This window comes from Diaphorina citri, unplaced genomic scaffold (assembly GCF_000475195.1).
Source record: "Diaphorina citri unplaced genomic scaffold, Diaci psyllid genome assembly version 1.1 scaffold1116, whole genome shotgun sequence".
In the NCBI taxonomy this organism is placed as follows: Eukaryota; Metazoa; Arthropoda; class Insecta; order Hemiptera; family Psyllidae; genus Diaphorina; species Diaphorina citri.
The window spans coordinates 79399-101522 of NW_007378545.1; the positions used below are offsets into that span (position 1 = coordinate 79399).

Below are 22124 nucleotides of genomic sequence, written 5' to 3' on the forward strand. Positions count from 1 at the left end.
TGTCACCAAGTGGTCAGCCTGGGACTATTTGGTCACAATGGCAGCTGACCACGTTGCCAATTTCTGGAAATTCAAGATCTGATGTTCAAGTTTGTTTCCGGACAGGGAAAGTAAGTAAGTATTTCCCACTACCTAATAGCTTCTGAGCTTCCAGCGATGAGTGTCCATGATAATAAAAGCCTAATTAACCTCTTCCTCTCTCTGGACCGACTGACAACGGCCGGGGGTAACAGCCTCGGCGCGGGCCAGCCGGCCACGATAACGGGTTCCAACCAATAGTACGCCGTCCAACATCGACGACGAACAACGTCCAGAATACGCCGTCAACGTCCGACGTCCAAACGTCGTTAAGACATCCTACATCTTGGTGACTCGCTGCGACAGTAGTTTACACTCATAAACATCGTCTTTCTCTCGCACAAAGTAGAGGGGAGTTTCGGCTTCGGGATAATCGTACAGGAAATGGTCGTTGACTTGAAGAGCGGTGGCCGATTCCGATACGAATTCACCGTAATCCGAACTGTCTCCCACGTGAATCACGATCTTACCGCTGCAGATCTGCGGGAAGAATAGAGACGTTTAATACGTTTAAGAAGAGAAAAAGAAGCTGGCTGGGACATATATTAAGAAGAGACTGTATACAGAGAAGAATAATGGAAGGTGAAATAGAAGGAACTTTGGTGTGAGGGCGGAGACCTGAGAAAAAGAACCAGAGTAATATGAGTTTTTAGCGTGAAATATGGGCCCTTCACAATGTTTGTGGGTACTCGAAAATTAGAACAGTAATTTAATTAGAAAATAAGACCATATAGTGAGGGATGGTTTATCTGATTTTCCCGTAAAAAAGCAAGACTTAAAAACAGAGCTATCAGCATACCAGCCGAAGCATGTACAGCACAAAAAAATAATAATAATAAAAAAAAAATAAATAAATAAAATAAAATAAGATAAAATAGGTGTTTCATAAAAGCATGCTTCCGACTCGAGTCAGATACATGCCTGAAATATGCATGCTTTTAGGTACGTGTGTATTGACTTAAATTGGGCAAAAGTGTGTGAAAATGTCACAAAAGTGTAAGAAAAGGGGCGATAATCTTACCTCTTCCTTTGTGTTAGAATCAAGATGGCGGTTGTTTACATTCGCCAAAATCACACACGTGTTTCGAGCCTGAAATCACAACACAACTTGAGTTAAACATTACTTAACCCATTAACGCCTAGCGTTACCACTTAACCCATTAACGCCAAGCGTTGCTACTTAACCCATTAATACCTAGCGATTGTGTAATTGATTCGCTGAACTCGGGAAATTGTTTTATATCTATAACACTGTAATTAAATTCACAAGAAGAGGGGTAATAAACACTTGGATCGGATGGGCAAAAAGCATCAGCAGACAACATGAATACTCCCGTGCAATGAACGCCACTTCTTCATTATGATGTGAGATGTATAGCACATTTTGCATGCTACCTAACCCTCACCTGCTGTCCGGTCAGGTCCGCAGATAGAACGACACATATGAACCGCATCGCGTAGTACATACTCGTACGAAACTACGAAATATTTTTTTATTCATAGCTCTTTGCATACTCAGACATACTGTCAGGCGTTCATAAAATATTCTTCTTTAGGATCTGGTAGCTTCCTTGTCACTGTTTTGTGTGCTACCTAACGCTTACCTGTTGTCCGATCAGATCCGCAGACAGAACGACGCATATGAATCGCATGGCGTAGTATATGCTCCATAGGACGGTGCGGAACAGCTCGGTAGCTTCCTTGTCACTGTTTTGTGTGCTACCTAACGCTCACCTGCTGTCCGATCAGATCCTAATGTGGTCCCCTCTTATATTCCGGGTGATAGGGGAGAGGAACCAGATGTGGACCATGAGGACGAGGAGGAGCAGGATTTGGCGGTCAGTGTGAGGAATTCGCGCTTCTTTCTCGACTATATTGAGACTTTGGAGGCGAGCAAAATGAGGTAAGTTGGCGGGAAAATCGTAGAATTAACATTAGTACCTAATTGGGTAAAAAGGTATGTATTTTCATTAGGTACCTCTTACCTCTCGTGCGATAAAAAAAAGAAGTAATTTTTATGTTCGGGAAAAGAGCATTTTTCTTAAACCTACCTACATTATTATTTTCATTTATGTTTATGGGACCTTCACAAAAGTTGTCAACAAATGGTTTATTCTTAGCACATTGCATACCCAGATCTGTTGTCAGGCGTCCATACAAAAGATTCCTAAACCAACTGATAAATATTTTTTTATTCATAGCTCTTTGCATACTCAGACATACTGTCAGGCGTTCATAAAATATTCTTCGTTAGGATCTGACTCATTGATCAGTTTACTGAAAAGAGTAGTTCTTTTACTCACTCATTTCATAACTCACTTAAAATTAGTACCTAACTCATTTAGTTCTTTCAATTAACAAATTTATCTCGTCTTTTCTCTTCAATTAATAAATTTATCTCGTCTTTTCTCTTCAATTAACAAATTAATCTTGTCTTTCTCTTCAATTAACAAATTTATCTTTGTTTCTTCCAACAGGTTACTCCGGTCTTCATTTCGCGTGGATCCAGATTCCTTTTAGGATCTGACTCATTGATCAGTTTACTAAAAAGAATAGTTCTTTTACTTACTCACTTCATAACTCACTTAAAATTAGTACCTAACTCATTTAGTTCTTTCAATTAACAAATTTATCTCGTCTTCTCTCTTCAATTAACAAATTTATCTCGTCTTTTCTCTTCAATTAAAAAAATTATCTTGTCTTTCTCTTCAATTAACAAATTTATCTCGTCTTTTCTCTTCAATTAACAAATTTATCTTGTCTTTCTCTTCAATTAACAAATTTATCTTTGTTTCTTCCAACAGGTTACTCCGGTCTTCATTTCGCGTGGATCCAGATTCCTTAGAATCATCCACCTGTTCCTCTGATGATCATAATGATGAAGATGAAGATAATGATGATGATGGCCAGGCTAATGGGTACTCTTCAAATGATGAAGCTCAATACAGAACGCTGTGTCCAGACTCTCTCATGGCCTAGTCCAGACTGAATTTCTGAACGGACAACAAACCGATGAGATATTTGGAGCACTCTTGATACCACGACGCTCTTCAAACTTTCCATGCAGGTCCCGGGTTCGACTCACAGAGTCGACAAAAAAAAACTTCGTACCTACATATTATCTTCATTTCGCGTGGATCCAGATTCTTTAGAATCATCCAGCTGTTCCTCTGATGATCATAATGATGAAGATGAAGATAATGATGATGATGATGGCCAGGCTAATGGGTTTAGAGAAATACCTACTTAGAGAGCTACTTTTTACTAGTTTTGTAACGGATCCCGAAGAGACGGAAGAACCGCGCGGATGAAGAAGACTTTTTTGGTCGTGTTGACTCAACACCTGAATGGGAAATGTGTATTGTGTCTCTTCTCGCCCATCTGATGAAGGACATACTCCGGGATGGGCATGCTACGACACAGACCACATGAGTCCAATGCTCTAATGGAGCATTTTAAAAACCCGGAACCTATTTTTGTCTGTCCTTTGAGACCAGGTATTTCGGAGATCAAAATATTTTGGTATCTCGCCGGGAGGCAAATCCATTGTTCATAGCTTCTGCCCATGGAATTGTACCAGAATGACAAGGTAGGTAGTCCCGGTAGATATGGCCTGGAAAGTGGGAGGGAAAAATTAGAATAAGTACCTACTTCGCCTCTTTTTATTATGAATTAATAATAATTATTATGGATAGAAAACTTGCATAGGTAAAACTCAGTACCTACCTACCCACAATTCTTTTTATTTAAGAGTTAGTAGTTATTACATATCGTTGTAGCCCGGGGCGGATTTTGTCCTGATGGGATAATGTTCGTTCTCGGAACGGCAGGCTTTCTCCTATCATCCTTTTCTCTTCGATTTCGGGACGATAAGACCTTAGCAGTTACAGTTCCCTCTATCAAACCTCTTATAAAAAAAAGTTGTATTTACACGAGGCCAAAGTTGTTTGGCTACCTATAGCCTCTTGTATTGTTGTACCTTTTCACACCATAAGATAAAGTTAGCTCCCATTTTACCATGTAGATATCTATTTTTACCAATATTATATTGTTCCCTATTAGATTTTAGAATTAATAGAGTCACTTTTGTTAATTAGAGAAAATAAATTTACCACTTAAAAAAAAAAAAAAATCTTCCTTAATTTTTCATCACGTTTTTCTAGCCTCTTGTAAGACAGCCATTTTTTTTTGTAAATTTTCACTCGCTACTTACACAAGTATCACATTGTTACTATAGTTGTTGAACGCACTCTGGATCTCCCTGTTGATTTTTCCATGCAGGTCCCGGGTTCGACTCACAGAGTCGACAAAAAAAACTTCGTACCTACTTATTCATCATCATTTCGCGTGGATCCAGATTCTTTAGAATCATCCAGCTGTTCCTCTGATGATGAAGATGAAGATAATGATGATGATGATGATGATGATGATGATGATGATGATGATGGCCAGGCTAATGGGTTTAGAGAAATACCTACTTAGAGAGCTACTTTTTACTAGTTTTGTAACGCATCCCGAAGAGACGGAAGAACCGCGCGGATGAAGAAGACTTTTTTGGTCGTGTTGACTCAACACCTGAATGGGAAATGTGTATTGTGTATTAGAATCATCCACCTGTTCCTCTGATGATCATAATGATGAAGATGAAGATAATGATGATGGCCAGGCTAATGGGTACTCTTCAAATGATGAAGCTCAATACAGAACGCTGTGTCCAGACTCTCTCATGGCCTAGTCCAGAGTATCTGAGCTTGCTCCATTTTCGCTTTTAGTTTCAGTGACTGCACTTGCTTCATTTACGTTTTCACGTTGCATTACTTTACTAGATCTCTTTCCGTTTTCATTTACTAATTTTACTTGTGCTTCTTTCTCTTTTCGTTTGTCTCTTGTTTTGCTGACGGTTTTTGAGCGTGCTCGATTTTGTATTTTAGTTCCTGTGATATCACTTGTTTTATTTCCGTTTTTAGCATTATTTCAAGATTTTAATTCACTTCTTTTGTTTAGTTTGAGATAATGGTCAATTACGATATCATATGTATCACTTCTTTTGAATAAAAATACAAAAGTGGGCAAAGTACGGATTACGCATTACTTCGCCTTTGAAAGCTTTACTTTCCCATCAAGCGACGAACACCAATTAAGTAGACTTTTTGAGCGTTTCGTCAGAAGTCAGAGGGGGTAAACAAAGTATTTAACAAGCAGGGTCCGTCCCTCCGGGATTTTTTTTAGCCCGTAGTGATTAGAGAAAATCAGTACCTATGTACTGGTCTTAAATTAACGACTGAAGTGTTATCTAAAACTTTCTCGCTTTGAGTTCATAGGTCGTCGCGACAAATTTCAAGATCAGAGCTCCTTTTGAGAACTGACACGATTTTCCCCCCTTCTGAAGCTCATTTCCCCTCTTTTGGCGTGGTAGCGCCTGTACTAAACCATAGGAAATCCGCCATCTTGAAGACGGAAATCGTGTCCGTTACCGAAGGGAAAAAACACCTAAGCCCAGCCACTCACTATTAGGTAGACCTGATCAGGTCTGCCTTTCAGTTCTGCCTGATAGTGTGTGTGCTGATGGCTGCATACGAATCCCGCAAAAAATGACCTTTTTTGAACCTTTTTGAAATAGTTTTTGCGGAATTCGGATGTCATTTACTAAGGCCTGATGTACAAAGGCCTAGATATCTACAGGGGCAAGCATTGAGGCCACTGTGATAGAAATCATACTAGGTATCTTACCTATTTACTCTAGGTACCTGTTTGTTGATTTTTTTTTATTTTGTGGAATTCGGATGTATACCCAAGGGTCATTTTGCGGAATTCGGATACACCGGTGCTGATAAGGTATCAGGTAGACCTGACAAGCGGACCTTTTCAGCCGTACCTGATAGTACTCATCCTTGATCTTACCCAGCACACCTTTCTCTTCTCCCATCACCGGGCGCAGTGTTGTCAACTGCACGTCCTCTTCTTCCTCCTCATCTTCATCAAAGTCAATGTTGAATATGCTGTCGTTGTACTGCAGCGGCAACGTTGTATGGAGCACGTAGAACGGCGCAGAGATACCGTGTAGGATAACGACGCAGATGCTGATGTAGGTGTACACCAGACCGACGCAGTCCAGACGGAATATGCGCAGCTGATGTCCTTTGCGCCCAGAGGTCTCCTGAAGAAGAAGAAGGAGGAGAAGAAGAAGAAGAAGAAGAAGAAGAAGAAGAAGAAGAAGAAGAAGAAGAAGAAGAAGAATGACGCAGTCTAGACGGAATATGCGCAGCTGATGACCTTTGCGTCCGGAGGTCTCCTGAAGAAGAAGAAGAAGGAGAAGAAGAAGAAGAAGAAGAAGAAGAAGAAGAAAAAGAAGAAGAAGAAGAAGAAGAAGAAGAAGAAGAAGAAGAAGAAAACATCGGTAATTTTTTTTTTATTTCAATATTATGACCGAAAGAAAAGTATTGAAAAGAAAAGCAGCTCTATCTTAAAGCATCTAATCAAGTCCTGAGCCAGCCTAGTTAGCTTAGTTGGTAGTGCGTCTGCCTTGTAAGCGCTGGGCCGCATCGGAACAAAAAAATACTACCTATATTATATTATTACTACAATTTTTTCACCGTATAGTGCAGAAATTTCGTACAAGACCTTCGTATCCCCTCCACTCCCGCTCAGACCGTACTCTGCGGTACCGTCAGAACGTATGTAGCGGAAAAAGCTTCAGACTTAGGTCTTGCAGATGGTCTGACAGACTTAGGTCTTGCAGATGGTCTGACAGACTTAGGTCCGCAGATGGTCTGACAGACTTAGGTCTTGCAGATGGTCTGACAGACTTAGGTCTTGCAGATGGTCTGACAGACTTAGGTCTTGCAGATGGTCTGACAGACCTAGGTCTTGCAGATGGTCTGACAGACTTAGGTCTTGCAGATGGTCTGACAGACTTAGGTCTTGCAGATGGTCTGACAGACTTAGGTCTTGCAGATGGTCTGACAGACTTAGGTCTTGCAGATGGTCTGACAGACTTAGGTCTTGCAGATGGTCTGACAGACTTAGGTCTTGCAGATGGTCTGACAGACTTAGGTCTTGCAGATGGTCTGACAGACTTAGGTCTTGCAGATGGTCTGACAGACTTAGGTCTCAAGCTTTTTCCGGCACACACATTCCGACTTAGTGGCTGGTCTTAGGCACTAGGTAGCGGGCAGATACGTCCCGTATATGTTCCGTCTTCTTCCCGATTTCCCGACTAGGTTGTTTCATAAAAGCATGCTTCCGACTCGAGTCAGATACCTACATGCCTAAAATATGCATGCTTTTAGGTACGTGTGTATTGACGTAAATTAGGCAAAAGTGTGTGAAAATGTCACAAAAGTGTAAGAAAATGGGCGATAATCTTACCTCTTCCCTGGGCGACTAAATAAGCTAAATCCCCATCCCAGTCCGTTTAAGCTAGGCCACTGAAAAAAAAAAAAAATCTTTTAAATACTTTTATGACCTGACACTTTGCATCAAAATTTCGACTATTTTAATAGTTAAGAAAGGTTTTGCTTGTGAAATATGTCATAGCTTTTACGACGAGCACTTTTTTCTTATGAACCCTCCCCCAACTGTGAAGAGTAAAAGTTATTTGTGTTCTTCTTTTCTTATGAACCGTCATAGCTTTTACGACGAGCACTGTTTTCTTATGAACCGTGGGTTAGATCTCCGAGAGACTCACTGGGAACTGAAAGTTTACTGACCAAATCACCGGGCCTTGCCCCAAATTACGGCCAAAGGATAACAATGGAAGCACACGTCAGTTTCATTTTTGTAAAAATACAACAACAGGAAATAGAAAGTTAAATTAGGTACCTAGTCTTATTCAAGACATTTCCACGTCTTGATGGATTGACAAGTTAATTTTCATGTAGCCATGAATTTTCAGTTGTTAGTTACCTATGCCGTTATTTTCGGGGCTGTCATAGACATAAGTTAGGAAGAAACATTAGTTACAGTAATTATACTAATTTATCTGTCAAAAGCCTATACCTACTTGAGCCAATTCAAATTACGAGTAGGTAGCTTGGATTTCATCCTAAACCAATAAAATTATAGTTCGCTCTTGGAACGGCTTTCTCCTATTCTATCTACCTTTTCTCTTCGATTTACATAAGACCTTATAGTAAGTACAGTTCCCTCTATTAAATTTTCTTTTTTTTTTTTTTAGAGAGAGGTTTTTTTTCTAAGAGGTTTGACAGAGGGAACTGTAACTGCTTGGTCTTATCGTCCCGAAATCGAAGAAAGTCGCTCTTGGAACGGCTTTCTCCTATTTTGTCTACCTTTTCTCTTCAATTTGCTTTTTTTTTTATAGAGGTTTGATAGAGGGAACTGAAACTGTCAAGGTCCCATCGTCCCGAAATCGAAGACAGGATAGAAGAAAGCCAGACGTCCCGAGCACAAACCTTATCCGTTCAGGATAAAATCCGCCCCGGACGGGAATCGAACCCGCCACCACTGTCTATCAATCCTAAGTAAACATTAAATACGGAAACATTACTGTCCCGAAATAAAAGAACATGATAGAGAGCCAGTCGTTCCGAAAACGAACCTGATATGTATTTTAAAGAATAAAGTTCGCCTCGAGCGGGAATTGAACCCGAGACCGAGTGCTTACAAGACAGGCGCGCTACCCTCCAAGCCAGCTAGGCTGGTATTATCTCCAATAGAATATATCCTTAGGTAGGTATAGTATTCCTATCGTAGGTACCTAGCTACCTAATAAGCAAGTTGGCACAGCTTCTTGTAGTGCCTTATCCGATGCGGATGTTGGCGACCAGCTTGGCAAGTTTGATTTTGTTTACAGCTATGCGAAATAGTTCCATGGATGTTTTTCCGGTCCATTTTCTCAAATTGTGCAGCCAGGAGATTCTGCGCCTGGCTCGTCATCGTCGTCCTTCAATTTTCCCCTAAATGATGAGTTGTTTTTTTTCATTATTTTTTTAAGAAGTTTGACAGAGGGAACTGTAACTGCTAGGGTCTTATCGACCCGAAATCGAAGAAAGAAGGAAGACAGAATAGGAGGGAAAGCCAGCCGTTCCGAGAACGAACATTATCCCATCAGGATAAAATCCGCCCCGGGCGGGAATCGAACCCGCGGCCTAGCGCTTACAAGGCAGACACGCCACCAACCAAGCTAACTAGGCTGGCCGATGAGTTGTAGTAGGGTGTATTTGTTGTCATTCCGCATGATGTGGCCCAGGTATTGGAGTTTTCTTATTTTGATGATGTTCATGAGTTCCCTCTCTTTGTTCATTCGTCTTAGCTAGGCTTGCCAAATATTCAAAATGTCGATTCGGGACGCGAATCCGCGAACATAATCGCGAAACCCGCGATCATAATCGCCAAACCGCGAACATAATCGCCAAATCCGCGAACAAAATCGCGAAATCCGCGAACATAATCGCGAAATCCGCGAACATAATTTTTGGATCATTAAAAACTCCGTTTTTTGGATCATTAAAAACTCTGTTTTTTTGGATCATTAAAAACTCCGTTTTTTGGATCATTTTACTCCCTTCAGGATTATTAAAAATTCCTTTTTAGATTGAAAATTCTCCCATTAGTGAAATCTCTCATTAAATCATTGGTGAAATCCACCATAAGAATTTCCAATACTCACCATGTTGTAGTGAAGACACTTCATCGACCAGCATCGTGGCAGATCCACTCGCGTTCGGTTTAACATGGACCTGACATAACAGGGTGTCCAAGACATCCAGCACCTTCTGTATTCGCCTGTCGTCGCCCTCACTTTGGATACACACTGTAGGATAGCCGCTCGCTTTGCGCTGGTCACATAGGGAGCTATCGTTAGAGTAGATGCTCATATATAGGGTGTATTCGTAGGATTTCGTTTGCAGCACGGAGTGAAGGTTCTTCAGTTTTACTGCTGAGTCCACCTGAAATTACACAAGAGAAGAGAAGAATAGAATTGTAGAAAACAAAAATCTGGTGTGAACATCACACAACTTTACTTATCCTAAATGATGCTTATTTGGGTGTTCTTCTACCCTAACTTTTACAATATCTCTAACCTTTTACTCGGTATAGCTGAAAACCACCAAAAAACGGTCGAAAACCACCAAAAGCGGTCAAAATACCGCCAACCGCAGCACCTATCTCAACCTTTTGTGTTGTATCCTTGTCACATTTGTGGACTACATACCAAATTTCAAGTCTCTAGCTCATACCGTTCCCGAGATATTATTTAATTACACCGAAAACCGCAAAAAGCGGCCGAAACGCCGCCAAGCGTTGCACCGATCTTAGCCAAAAGTTTCGTGTCGCATCCTTGTCAAATTTGACAGCTGCATGCCAAATTTCAAGTCTCTACCTCTTACCGTTCTCGAGATATTTTGTTTACAGACAGACACACACACGGACCAATGGCTGAAACTTTGGATTCTCTGGGAGAGTCAATCTGTCAAGTAGCAACATATTAATATAACACCATAGCAACATATTAACGTTGTTCTTTTTCCTATATTAATAGAGACGTTTAATTTATTAAAGTCTAATTTATTGACGCAAATCCAATCACCAAATTAGGCCCGTTCCAACTTCTAGTGAGTTTCACAAGATTTTTTTTCCGAATGTCCTTGTAGGCAACGTTATTTAAAAGAGAGTGTTCCCACTACGCACGACACCATTTTTTCCCGAACAAGTGGGAGCAGGCTTTTAGGAAAATTTAATAGAAATGAGATATACTGGCAAACTGAATTAAATAAACCGATAATAATGGTAAAACAAACAGACTTCCACACAAACCGAAGGCAAAATAGTCAAGTTAAAACTTCGCCCACTCTTTGCGTTCAAAAACATTTTTTTTTCTTCCTAAATACATGGGAACACGGTTAGCTCAGTAGTAACTTGCCATGCAGAAGGTCCCGGGTTCGAATCCCACAAAAAAAAACCGCTATGAGGGCGATAAAGCAACAAACTGAAAGAAAAGTGTTGTCAAGTGAAAACGTAGACCTCACTCCCTACGTTCAATAATAAACTCTAAATTTCCCCAAAAAAACACCTCGCGTGTAAAGGCCGGCCAATACTCACTCGTTTCAAGTTGCACGAATCGCTTTCCGACGACCCCTCCGGTCTCAACAGCAGTACTTTGACGTACGGCATACGTTCAACGTCTTTCTCAGTGTTTAAAATACTCGAGCGAGCGCTACGCAGTCTGGTGGCGAGAGTGGTGAGAGCGGTAGCTATACCCGCGTACTGAGGGGAACTGGGGGGAAGCACATAGGACAGCTTGTCCTGCCACGAGAGGGGGAGCAGGGCTTGTTTGTCCTGTGGAAGGAAAGTTAAAACAGTTAAAAGTTAGAAATAATACACTGATGATGGCGTAACAGCCGAAATGGCCATCTGTATTTAATAAAAACAAACGTAAACTATAGAGCCAAGTGTTTTCACTCACCCAAAATCATTTTTAGAGTTAAAAGGTTATTCGTAAGGTTCTGAAAACAACTTTTTGATTCTGTCAAAACCATGTCACGTGACCTAAAAATGGCACACGAAGTCAACATTTTTCGCTTTCATCTCGGATGATTCAAATAGGAAAAAAAAAAAAAAAAGATTCAGACAAGATAACCTTATACTGTTTTTATGACAAGATAACCTTAAAGTTGACCTTGAAATCGCCTTTAAGGCTTTAAGACAGTTAGCGAAAACACGAATTTCTGAGCAGCTCATCAATAAATTATTGATTGTTTTCTCTCATTAGTTATCGAGATATTTGAAAGTTCCCTTTATTTTTTGACATGTTAAAAAAAAATAATGATTTAGGTACCTATTAAAAAAAAAGCAAAAAAAAAACACTTACCTTGTACGAAATGGGGAAGTATTTAGACAGCAGCTTGATTTCCAAATTCTCCTGGAAGTAGGAACTCCAGCTCTGAATGGTCGCTGGAGCAGCGTCCAGGAGCGACAGACGTACGTAGCGACCATCCTGAGTGAGTCGCTTAGCGATATGTAGCGCCAGGAGGCCACCCCAAGAGTCCGCTACTAGGTTGAACGTCTTCAGATTGAACTGGCCTAGCTCCTGAGGATCCAAACAAACGAGTCAAAAATTAAAACCAAAGTATTATTAGGCCAGCCTAGATAGCTTAGTTGGTAGTGCGTCTGCCTTGTAAGCGCTGGGCCGCGGGTTCGATTCCCGCCCGGGGCGGATTTTGTCCTGATGGGATGATATTGAACGTCTTGAGATTGAACTGGCCTAGCTCCTGAGGATCCAAACAAACGAGTCAAAAATTATAATAATAAATAAATGTCTTTTCTTTGTGTTACTATATCACAACTTTGGGGCTCACTGCAGCATTGTAGGATTTTTCCAAATACATATATCGCAATAATCCAGCTCCCAATTACCTACCATGCTGGCACCGGTCGCTATGCGCATTTATACATAGCTACTCATTTTCCTCACGAGGCTGAGTGGGCCCCGTAACGGCCAGTCACGGAATCAATCATTGTATTATTCGAATAGAATATACCTTGTTTATCCTGCTGGGAAAGGACTGAAAAGTCCCTTTACCCCCCATAATAATGTTAGGTAAGTTTTTTTTTCCATCGAACCCCAGACCTTCTGAATGGCAAGCAAGCGTGTTACCACTGACCTATCCGTGTCTCTAAAGGTAGAACACACACTATTATCACGTCACGTGAACTCAAGTGGAGTCAGAAAAACGTAGTTCAAAGTTTTCCCAGAACATTGTATGTAATTTCGTTCAGGACAGCTACACTACTATTATTATTACTATATAACACTTTATTAGAATTTTACAATATTTACAAAGAGGTACACAAAACAAAATAACAAAATGATAAATTGACAAAAGAAAACGAAAATTGAATAAAGAAAGAAAAAATATTGAAAAATTCTAACTCAGGGGCGGGATTAATGCCTAGGGTATTCTCTTCCATGATGGAAGAGAATACCCTAGTGGTCTAAATTCAAGTGTAGGGCGTGTAGGGCTCATGTACAGGTCTACCAAGTCCCATCACAGTACATGCCATGCCATTAATATTTATGGGCATTAGAGTGAACTTTTGAGTTGTAAGGCCGCCATACACGCCATACATACACGCTACGCCACTGCTTCCATCCAACCCCAACGTGAGCTCACGTGACGTGATAGAGTGTGTTGTACTACCCTAACTTACCCGGATCATGATCTTGGCCGTTTCGATAACCATTGAAAATACATACGTGGCCTGTGGCAGCAAGTGTGGACGTCCAGAGAGGAATCTCTTTGGTGGAATCAAAAACGAGGCTGAGTGAACCTCGGACGTCCGGTGTGCAAGCCTACTGTGATACCCACTCGGCCATTTTACTACGTGTACCGGTAAACTTTGTGTTAAAAGATCGATTTCCTTTTACAATCTTATCAATCGAAAGATCGTAAAGTAACTTGGCTGTCACTTACCTGCTTTTCCTCCAATAATCAAATAGCTACTGTCAGCCTCGAAGGCATACTTCACATTGACTGAGGACACAGGACACACAGGTACTAGGGATTTAGGTCATCAGGTGTCAGGTTTACCTGATCAGGTGTACCTGTCAGGTCTACTGGCCTTACATACATACCTGCTTTTCCTCCAATAATCAGGTAGCTACTGTCAGGCTCGAAGGCATACTTCACATTCACTGAGGACACAGGTACTAGGGATTTAGGTCTCTCCCGCTCCAGAGATAATACGATGCGATCAAAACTGTCCCCCTCTGATGCAGAGCTGTGAAATTATAACAAAATCAAGTCATATAAAATAGCCACAATAGATCAGTTGCGCTTACTTGGATGATGTTTCAAAGTCATGGAGCAGGAAAAATGAGGACCAACTGAATTTTTCTTTTTCTTCTACGACTTCTAGATACCGAGATAAATCGATTTCAAAAATCCCGGTAAATCGTGAATTTTGACGTCACGGCATACGCTCCCGTAGGCGATGACGTCATAATTCATGACTCTCGCTTCGTTTGTTTGTGCGCAAGCGTTTCTGCGCATTTTGACGTGAAATCTGACGTCACAACTCTTTGAACTTTTTCATTAGAACGGCAATTAAAAATTATTCGACCTTTTAAAGTTATTTTTTCGGAGTTTTGACCTCAGATTTGGATTTTTCACAACTTTTTACGTAGGAATCGACTTACTCAATTAACTTTAAGTCACCCATCCATTTATTGGCTTTGCTCGGCGTAGCTTAACATAGGTGACGCTTAAACCGGTCTTAAATGATCGACTGAAGTGTTTCTGAAACTTTCTCGCTTTGAGTTCATAGGTCGTCGCGACAAATTTCGAGATCGGAGCTCATTTGTGTGAGAAAATGTGAAAAAAAAATCCCACAATTACTCAATTAACTTTAAGTCACCCATCCATTTATTGGCTTTGCTCGGCGTAGCTTAACATAGGTGACGCTTAAACCGGTCTTAAATGATCGACTGAAGTGTTATCTAAAACTTTCTCGCTTTGAGTTCATAGGTCGTCGCGACAAATTTCGAGATCAGAGCTCATTTGTGTGAGAAAATGTGAAAAAAAATCCCCCAAAAACCAGTTTTTTTGGCTTTATGATTTTCTGGACAAAATTTGCACCACCATTTGCGTGTTCCTGGTAAAAAGACCTTTAATTGGATATATAGGTCGACCAGGTTTGGATAAGTCCTTCTATACCGAAGCGAATACAATAGTCCGTCCACTATACCTTTTATTATTAGTAATAATAAAGGAAGGACGGACTAAAAAACAACAACTGACGAACTTACTTCAATTTCTCCAATGCTTGTTGGCCAGTGTGAGGTCCAGTCAATATTCGCCTAGGTATAGGCCGAACCACCCCAGATTTCAGTCCTTGGGTGACGGCGTCCTTTATTTGGACCTTCTCCTCATCACTGAGAGCAAGTAGGTCGTCCGAACCAAATGTGGACAGGCCCACACAGGCGAGGAATACGCTCATACCGATCTTGGTCTTGACAGAAAGGAAAGAACGACATTTATATTATAAAATAAGAATGAAACTACAGATAAACCCAAAATATTCTCCTTAATATGACCTGAACTTCCAAAATCCGGGGCGAACGACCTTAATTAAAGTGTTAAAGAGCCCATTTCAAAAAAAAAAAAAGTGAAATTTTGCTATTTTCTGGTGGAATAATTCAGAAATTTTTCAAGGGTCTGTCTCTCATGTTAAAGGACATGTTTTAATACAGGGGTTTCTCTGGGTAAACACGATTGAAGTTGAAAATTCATATTTCCTTGGCTGAATAAAAAAAAAAGTCCGATTATGAAATACGGCTTTACCTGTTCTGAGGCGTCCTTCCCATTCAAATGAACTACTCGGGTATCGAATCCTGTACATTTGAGAGCTGACTTGAGGTGACGACCACTGAGTGAGTTTATAACCAGATTCACACCAACACCTAAGAAAAAAATATTCAATAGATTTATTTTTGTTGTTGTTTTAGCGGCTTTAGCTTTCGCCGAATGGTGATGGCAGAATAAAGAAGAGATATCTTTTTACTTTTTTTATCAGGCATACACCGGGGTGATGGTCTCTAGCCATGTTTAATTGGCATCTCCTGACCGTCCGACCAAAGTTCGAGTTGCTAAAACAGTAAGACATAGTAAATTTCAGACATAGGCGCTTATTTAGGTGAGGCTTCAGAGTTGAAGAACAGAAAAAAATGATGAAAGGTATTTTTTTTTCTTCTGCGACTGACTCCTAGATCCCAAGATAAATCAAATTACCGGTCAATTTTGTACCCTAAAACCACGGCATACACTCCCGTACGCGATGACGTCACATCAACTTCCCCAAGCAAGGTCGATTTTATTAATTCCCTCCGTTTATCACTCTTCATTTGTTTGGCCAAATTAATTTTGACACCAAACTGACCTTTCGTGGCAAACATCACGTCGATTTCAAAGCTGTTATCCGAATACAGCAGCACCTGTAGATAGTTCTCCTCAATATACTGCCCATACTTCTGTGTTATGTAGTCTTTGTGCTTACGGTTCTTAACACAGAGAATCACCTTGCCATGTTGCTTGCGTCGGTGAATGAATATGTTCAGGAACGCCAAACCTATGGCAATCACGGCATACACTCCCGTACGCGATGACGTCACATCAACTTCCCCAAGCAAGGTTGATTTTATTAATTCCCTCCGTTTATCACTCTTCATTTGTTTGGCCAAATTAATTTTGACACCAAACTTACCTTTCGTGGCAAACATCACGTCAATTTCAAAGCTGTTATCCGAATACAGCAGCACTTGTAGATAGTTCTCCTCAATATACTGCCCATACTTCTGTGTAATGTAGTCTTTGTGCTTACGGTTCTTAACACAGAGAATCACCTTGCCATGTTGCTTGCGTCGGTGAATGAATATGTTCAGGAACGCCAAACCTATGGCGTTAAGACCTGAAACAGAAAGCAAACATTAGACTCCGTGGCCACAGGTCCAGTGTTCGATTCCCGTAAAAAAAAGAGGAAAACTTTAAAGGTGGAAAATAAACATTATGCGCTTGAGATCCCTTGCAGGTGAAAATACTGTAATGCGTTTTGTTTCTTTTATCTTGACGTCATAACTGTTTGAACTTCGCTTCAGAAGGGCAAATAAATATTGAATTTTTTGCCAGCTAATAAGGAGGGTTAGGTTGGTACTTACCGATGTAATCAGATGAGTATTGAGGGTGAAGAATCCAGCAGCAGTGAATGTCAGGTTCCTACTGGTGATATAACTGCCGAACAGTGAGAGCTGAAAATCATAGGAACAAAAAATTACTATCGCCAGCCTAGTTAGCTTAGTTGGTAGTGCGTCTGCCTTGTAAGCGCTAGGCCGCGGGTTCGATTCCCGCCCGGTGCGGATTTTATCCCGATGGGATAATGTTCGTTCTCGGAACGGCTGGCTTTCTCCTATCCTGTCTTCCTTCTCTCTTCGATTTCGGGACGATATCTAGCAGTCACAGTTCCCTCTGTCAAACCTCTTTAAAAAAAAACTTGATATTTGCATTCGCTTAAAAAAGTACAGTTACATAGCGGAACGGCTGGCTTTCTCCTATCCTGTCTTCCTTCTCTCTTCGATTTCGGGACGATAAGACCATAGCAGTTACAGTTCCCCTGTCAAATCTCTTAAAAAAAAGGTACGTGTGTATTGACGTAAATTAGGCAAAAGTGTGTGAAAATGTCACAAAAGTGTAAGAAAATGGGCGATAGTCTTACCTCTTCCTTTGTGTTAGAATCAAGATGGCGGTTGTTTACATTCGCCAAAATCACACACGTGTTTCGAGCCTGAAATTACAACACAACTTGAGTTAAGAACGACGCATATGAACCGCATCGCATAGTACATACTCCATAGGACGGTGCGGAACAGCTCGGTAGCTTCCTAGTCACTGTTTTGTGTGCTACCTAACGCTTACCTGTTGTCCGGTCAGATCCGCAGACAGAACGACGCATATGAACCGCATCGCGTAGTACATACTCCATAGGACGGTGCGGAACAGTTCCGTCGCTTCTTTGTCGCTATGCGGTACGGCAGTTCCGATGACGTACCCGAACATGGCGAAGTAAATGTTGAAGAGGACATAGGACGGTGCGGAACAGCTCGGTAGCTTCCTTGTCACTGTTTTGTGTGCTACCTAACGCTCACCTGCTGTCCGGTCAGATCCGCAGATAGAACGACGCATATGAACCGCATCGCGTAGTACATACTCCATAGGACGGTGCGGAACAGTTCCGTCGCTTCTTTGTCGCTATGCGGTACGGCAGTTCCGATGACGTACCCGAACATGGCGAAGTAAATGTTGAAGAGGAGTTTGGCGAAACATGCGCTCAGGGCGATGAGAAGATGAATCTGTGGGGGAAAGAGGGAGAACCAAACAGAGGAACCTTTACTTTAATATTCCATGTGGGTTGGAATCTAAGTCAATCGTAGCGAGTTTCTGCGGTAGTATATATATAGTTGTAAATCTGTCCTAGGACAGGTACCACCGTGAACTTCAACTTTTCTGATTCATGATCCTCTTCTCCATCTTTCACGATCTTGTGCTTCTTCCTTTATTTCTTGAAAAGTCTTTCCCTGCAAGATGTCGGTCAGCATTCCGAATTTCTTCCTTCCTCTTGATCTTGTTCCTTCTATTTCACCTTCCATTATTCTTCTCTGTATACAGTCTCTTCTTAATATATGTCCCAGCCAGCTCCTTTTTCTCTTCTTTATCTTGTACATGCGTGTACGTTATTGGGAACAATCAGTCGATAGGTAATTGCTAGGTAGGGGTGTGTGCCCTAAGAAATGTTGGTGATGACAGAGACTTACACTCGTATTTATGAACAAGAATGATCGTTCTTAGATCAGTCTCAAGTCAAAATTGACCAATCAAATGCCTTGAGACTATGCTTAGCACGAACTTAAGAGCCAGCATTTTGTTCATAAATATGGGTGTAAGTTTATATTATTAAAATTTTCAAGAGATTTGAGAGAAGGAACTGGAACTGCAAGGTCTTATCGTCCCAAAAGCTAAGGGTCCACACATAATCGACTGGTCATCGATCGATGTCGACTGTCACGTCCACACTGACTCGACAACATAGATTCACCTCGTCGATCGACGGCCGGTTGACTATGTTTGGAGAGATCTTTGGTTACCCCCGCTATCTGATAATGCCCAATACGCCATTGATCGGGTGAACAGTACGACTGACTCTAACCAGCCTAGCTGATAGTTTTTGAAACTATCAGCTCTCTCTCTCTGCTTGAAAAGAACGAGCACAAGTCCTCAGGACGAGCTAATTAAACTTAAACATGGCTAGAGATAGAGACCATCACCCTGGTGTATGGCGGATAGAAGAGATATTTTCTCTATTTTGTCATCACCCTTCGGCTATAGCTAAAGCTTTTGGCTTGACATTTGGTTTTGGCCAGAAATTTTACGAATGGATGCCCTTCGCACTCAACCTTTGCTATTTCTTTAGCAAGGGAAATTTCAGGCTGGTATCCCCCGTGTTTAAAGTCCCCCAGCCAGACTAAGTTGGTCTACTACCTGTTTAACGTTCCCTAGTCAGACTAAGCTGGTCTACTCCCTGTTTAAAGTCCCCCAGCGAAACTAAGCTGGTCTACTCCCTGTTTAAAGTCCCCTAGCCAGACTAAGCTGGTCTACTCCCTGTAGTCCCTCAACCAGACTCAGCTGGTCCTTTCCCTGTTTATCGTCCCCCAGCTAGCCAGACCACTTTAAAATTAATTACATACAATATCAAAAAATAAAGTCGAAAATTACACTTACCGACAGGAGGAACGAATAAATCAGGAGGTTCTGCATGAATCGCTTTTGATTCGCGTGGAATTTCGGATGGTACGCCAGGATTTTATCCACAATCAAGAGTTGCGAGAAAAACGTGTCCAGATTCTTCGGTATGAACACGATACATGTGAATTTAGACGCTAGACACATGGCTGTGATCATCAGAGGGTTTGCGATCTTCATTGATAGTGACTGTTTGGTCTCCTTATCGTACATGAGAGGATCGCTGGCCGTGGTTTCGTTGGCCGGTTTGGTGATGTTGGCCGCGTCAGTGGTGTTGGTCGGTTTGGGTCTCTTGGCGTGTCCGGTATAGTTGCTGTTGGTGCGCCAGGTATAGTTGCTGTTGGTGATGTTGCCGTGGGTCCGGTTGAAGGAGTTGCGATAGGTTTGGACGCTCCGTGGGATTCTGGTCTTAGCGGTTAGGGTTGCATTGCTCCGTGGAAATCTGGTCGCTGGCCGTGGTTTCGTTGGCCGGTTTGGTGATGTTGGGCGCGTCAGTGGTGTTGGTCGGTTTGGGTCTCTTGGCGTGTCCGGTATAGTTGCTGTTGGTGCGCCAGTTGGTAGTGATGTTGCCGTTGGTCCGGTTGAAGGAGTTGCGATAGGTTTGGACGCTCCGTGGGATTCTGGTCTTAGCGGTTAGGGTTGCATTGCTCCGTGGAAATCTGGTCTTGGTGGTTGGGGTTGCGTGGATGGAGACTTTGGTTCTTTTGTCTCCTGTTTTACTGAGGGTATCTGAGCTTGCTCCATTTTCGCTTTTAGTTTCAGTGACTGCACTTGCTTTATTCACGTTTTCACGTTGCATTACTTTACTAGGTCTCTTTCCGTTTTCATTTACTAATTTTACTTGTGCTTCTTTCTCTTTTCCTTTGTCTCTTGTTTTGCTGACGGTTTTTGAGCGTGCTCGATTTTGTATTTTAGTTCCTGTGATATCACTTGTTTTATTTCCGTTTTTACTAAGAATGTCTGCACTAGATCTATCTCCATTCTCATTTACAAGATCTTCATTCCCTGCCTCTCCACTTGGAGAGTTCGTTTCGTTCTGTAGGTGTTCATCTTGTATTCTGTTGGACATTTCCTCGTTATGGAGGTGTCCATTTTCTGTTCTGCTGAAAATGTCCTGGTCTGCCGTAAATGGTAACGCTAGACGGTCGACGCTACGTTTGTTGATACTGTTCTTGACGATGTTTTCCGCGAGTTTGATAGAGTCTGCGGTGGCGTTCCCTGTAAGTTAAAAGAAACATTGGATTTTGGACTTGGACTTTATAGCACCAGTTCCTGATTAGATAGTTAAGTGACGGTGTGCGTGGGTTGTCAAGTTAGTATTCGGCTATTCAGAGCGGTGACCCTTTGGGTAATCGCGCACTGCTGCCTTCCCCCCCCCCCCCCGGCTGAGTGAGAATTTTCTGGACAAAATTTGCACCACCATTTGCGTGTTCCTGGTAAAAAGACCTTTAATTGGATATATAGGTCGACCAGGTTTGGATAAGTCCTTCTATACCGAAGCGAATACAATAGTCCGTCCACTATACCTTTTATTATTAGTAATAATAAAGGAAGGACGGACTAAAAAACAACAACTGACGAACTTACTTCAATTTCTCCAATGCTTGTTGGCCAGTGTGAGGTCCAGTCAATATTCGCCTAGGTATAGGCCGAACCACCCACAGGTGTAGTCTATTAAGGTGCTAACTATAAAACCTCCTTTGTTACAGTTCCCGCTATCAAATATCCACTTAAAGGTCTTTATCAGGCTTTTATGCTGGCATATCAACCAGCTCTTCAGCTGTGCTCACAATACTGAGTAGCTGAGTACATTTCAAAATAGTTAAACTTTATTTTTATATTTAAAAAAAAGAAAGAAAGTAAAAAAACTGACGAACTTACTTCAATTTCTCCAATGCTTGTTGGCCAGTGTGAGGTCCAGTCAATATTCGCCTAGGTATAGGCCGAACCACCCCAGATTTCAGTCCTTGGGTGACGGCGTCCTTTATTTGGACCTTCTCCTCATCACTGAGAGCAAGTAGGTCGTCCGAACCAAATGTGGACAGGCCCACACAGGCGAGGAATACGCTCATACCGATCTTGGTCTTGACAGAAAGGAAAGAACGAAATTTTATAAAATAATGAAACTACACAACTACAGATAAACCCAAAATATTCTCCTTAATAAGAAGTTTAAAGATAGAACATGGTGGAGAGGCTTTGTTCACAGTCGACCCATTTCTGGAACGACTTAAGATTTGATGATGATTCTCCTTAATATGACCTGAACATCAAAATCCGGGGCGAACGACCTTAATTAAAGTGTTAAAGCGCCTATTTTTTTTTTTTTTTTTTTTTAAGAAAATTTTTTTTTTTTTTTGGGGGAAATAATTCAGAGATTTTCAAGGGTCTGTCTCTCATGTTAAAGGACCATGTCTTAATACATGGGTTTCTGTAGGCTAAACACGATTGGAAGTTGAAAATTCATATTTCCTTGGCTGAATAAAAAAAAAAGAGTCCGATTATGAAAATACGTCTTTTGAAAGAAATAAGACGGCCAGTGGTAAGCGCCGCTTTCGATTTCGGCCGATTTTGTCGTTGTTTTTATTTAATAACTTATTAAAAAAAGAATCACAACCACACTTGGACCAATATTTGAGTGAGTAACAGCAGTGGAGTTCAGTCGAGAGTTTACATGTTCCTAAGCTATGTGGGCTCTATCAAGAGTAAACTTGCCTCTTCCTGCGGAGTCCTTGTCCA

General features: G+C 41.4%; 1 protein-coding gene across 1 annotated transcript; it reads right to left on the reverse strand.

Annotated features, from left to right (window-relative positions):
• Positions 1-93: 93 nt before the first annotated feature.
• On the reverse strand, positions 94-13266 carry LOC103514284. The gene is made up of 4 exons (XM_008479154.3): positions 13249-13266; positions 11909-12127; positions 11140-11376; positions 94-558 (listed from the first exon to the last, which is right to left on the reverse strand). The coding sequence occupies exons 1-4, from the start codon at positions 13255-13257 to the stop codon at positions 358-360; spliced, it is 666 nt and encodes a 221-aa protein (XP_008477376.1). The 5' UTR covers positions 13258-13266; the 3' UTR covers positions 94-357.
• Between the last annotated feature and the right edge of the window lie 8858 nt (positions 13267-22124).

What these genes read in the sequence shown, in the direction of transcription:
- LOC103514284 (XM_008479154.3), bottom strand. An exon ending in ACTTCCCCATTTCGTACAAG is followed by an intron (nt 11,377 to 11,908) that starts GTAAGTGTTTTT and finishes TTCCTTCCACAG; the next exon opens with GACAAACAAGCCCTGCTCCC. An exon ending in ATTCGTGCAACTTGAAACGA is followed by an intron (nt 559 to 11,139) that starts GTGAGTATTGGC and finishes TTCTTCCCGCAG; the next exon opens with ATCTGCAGCGGTAAGATCGT.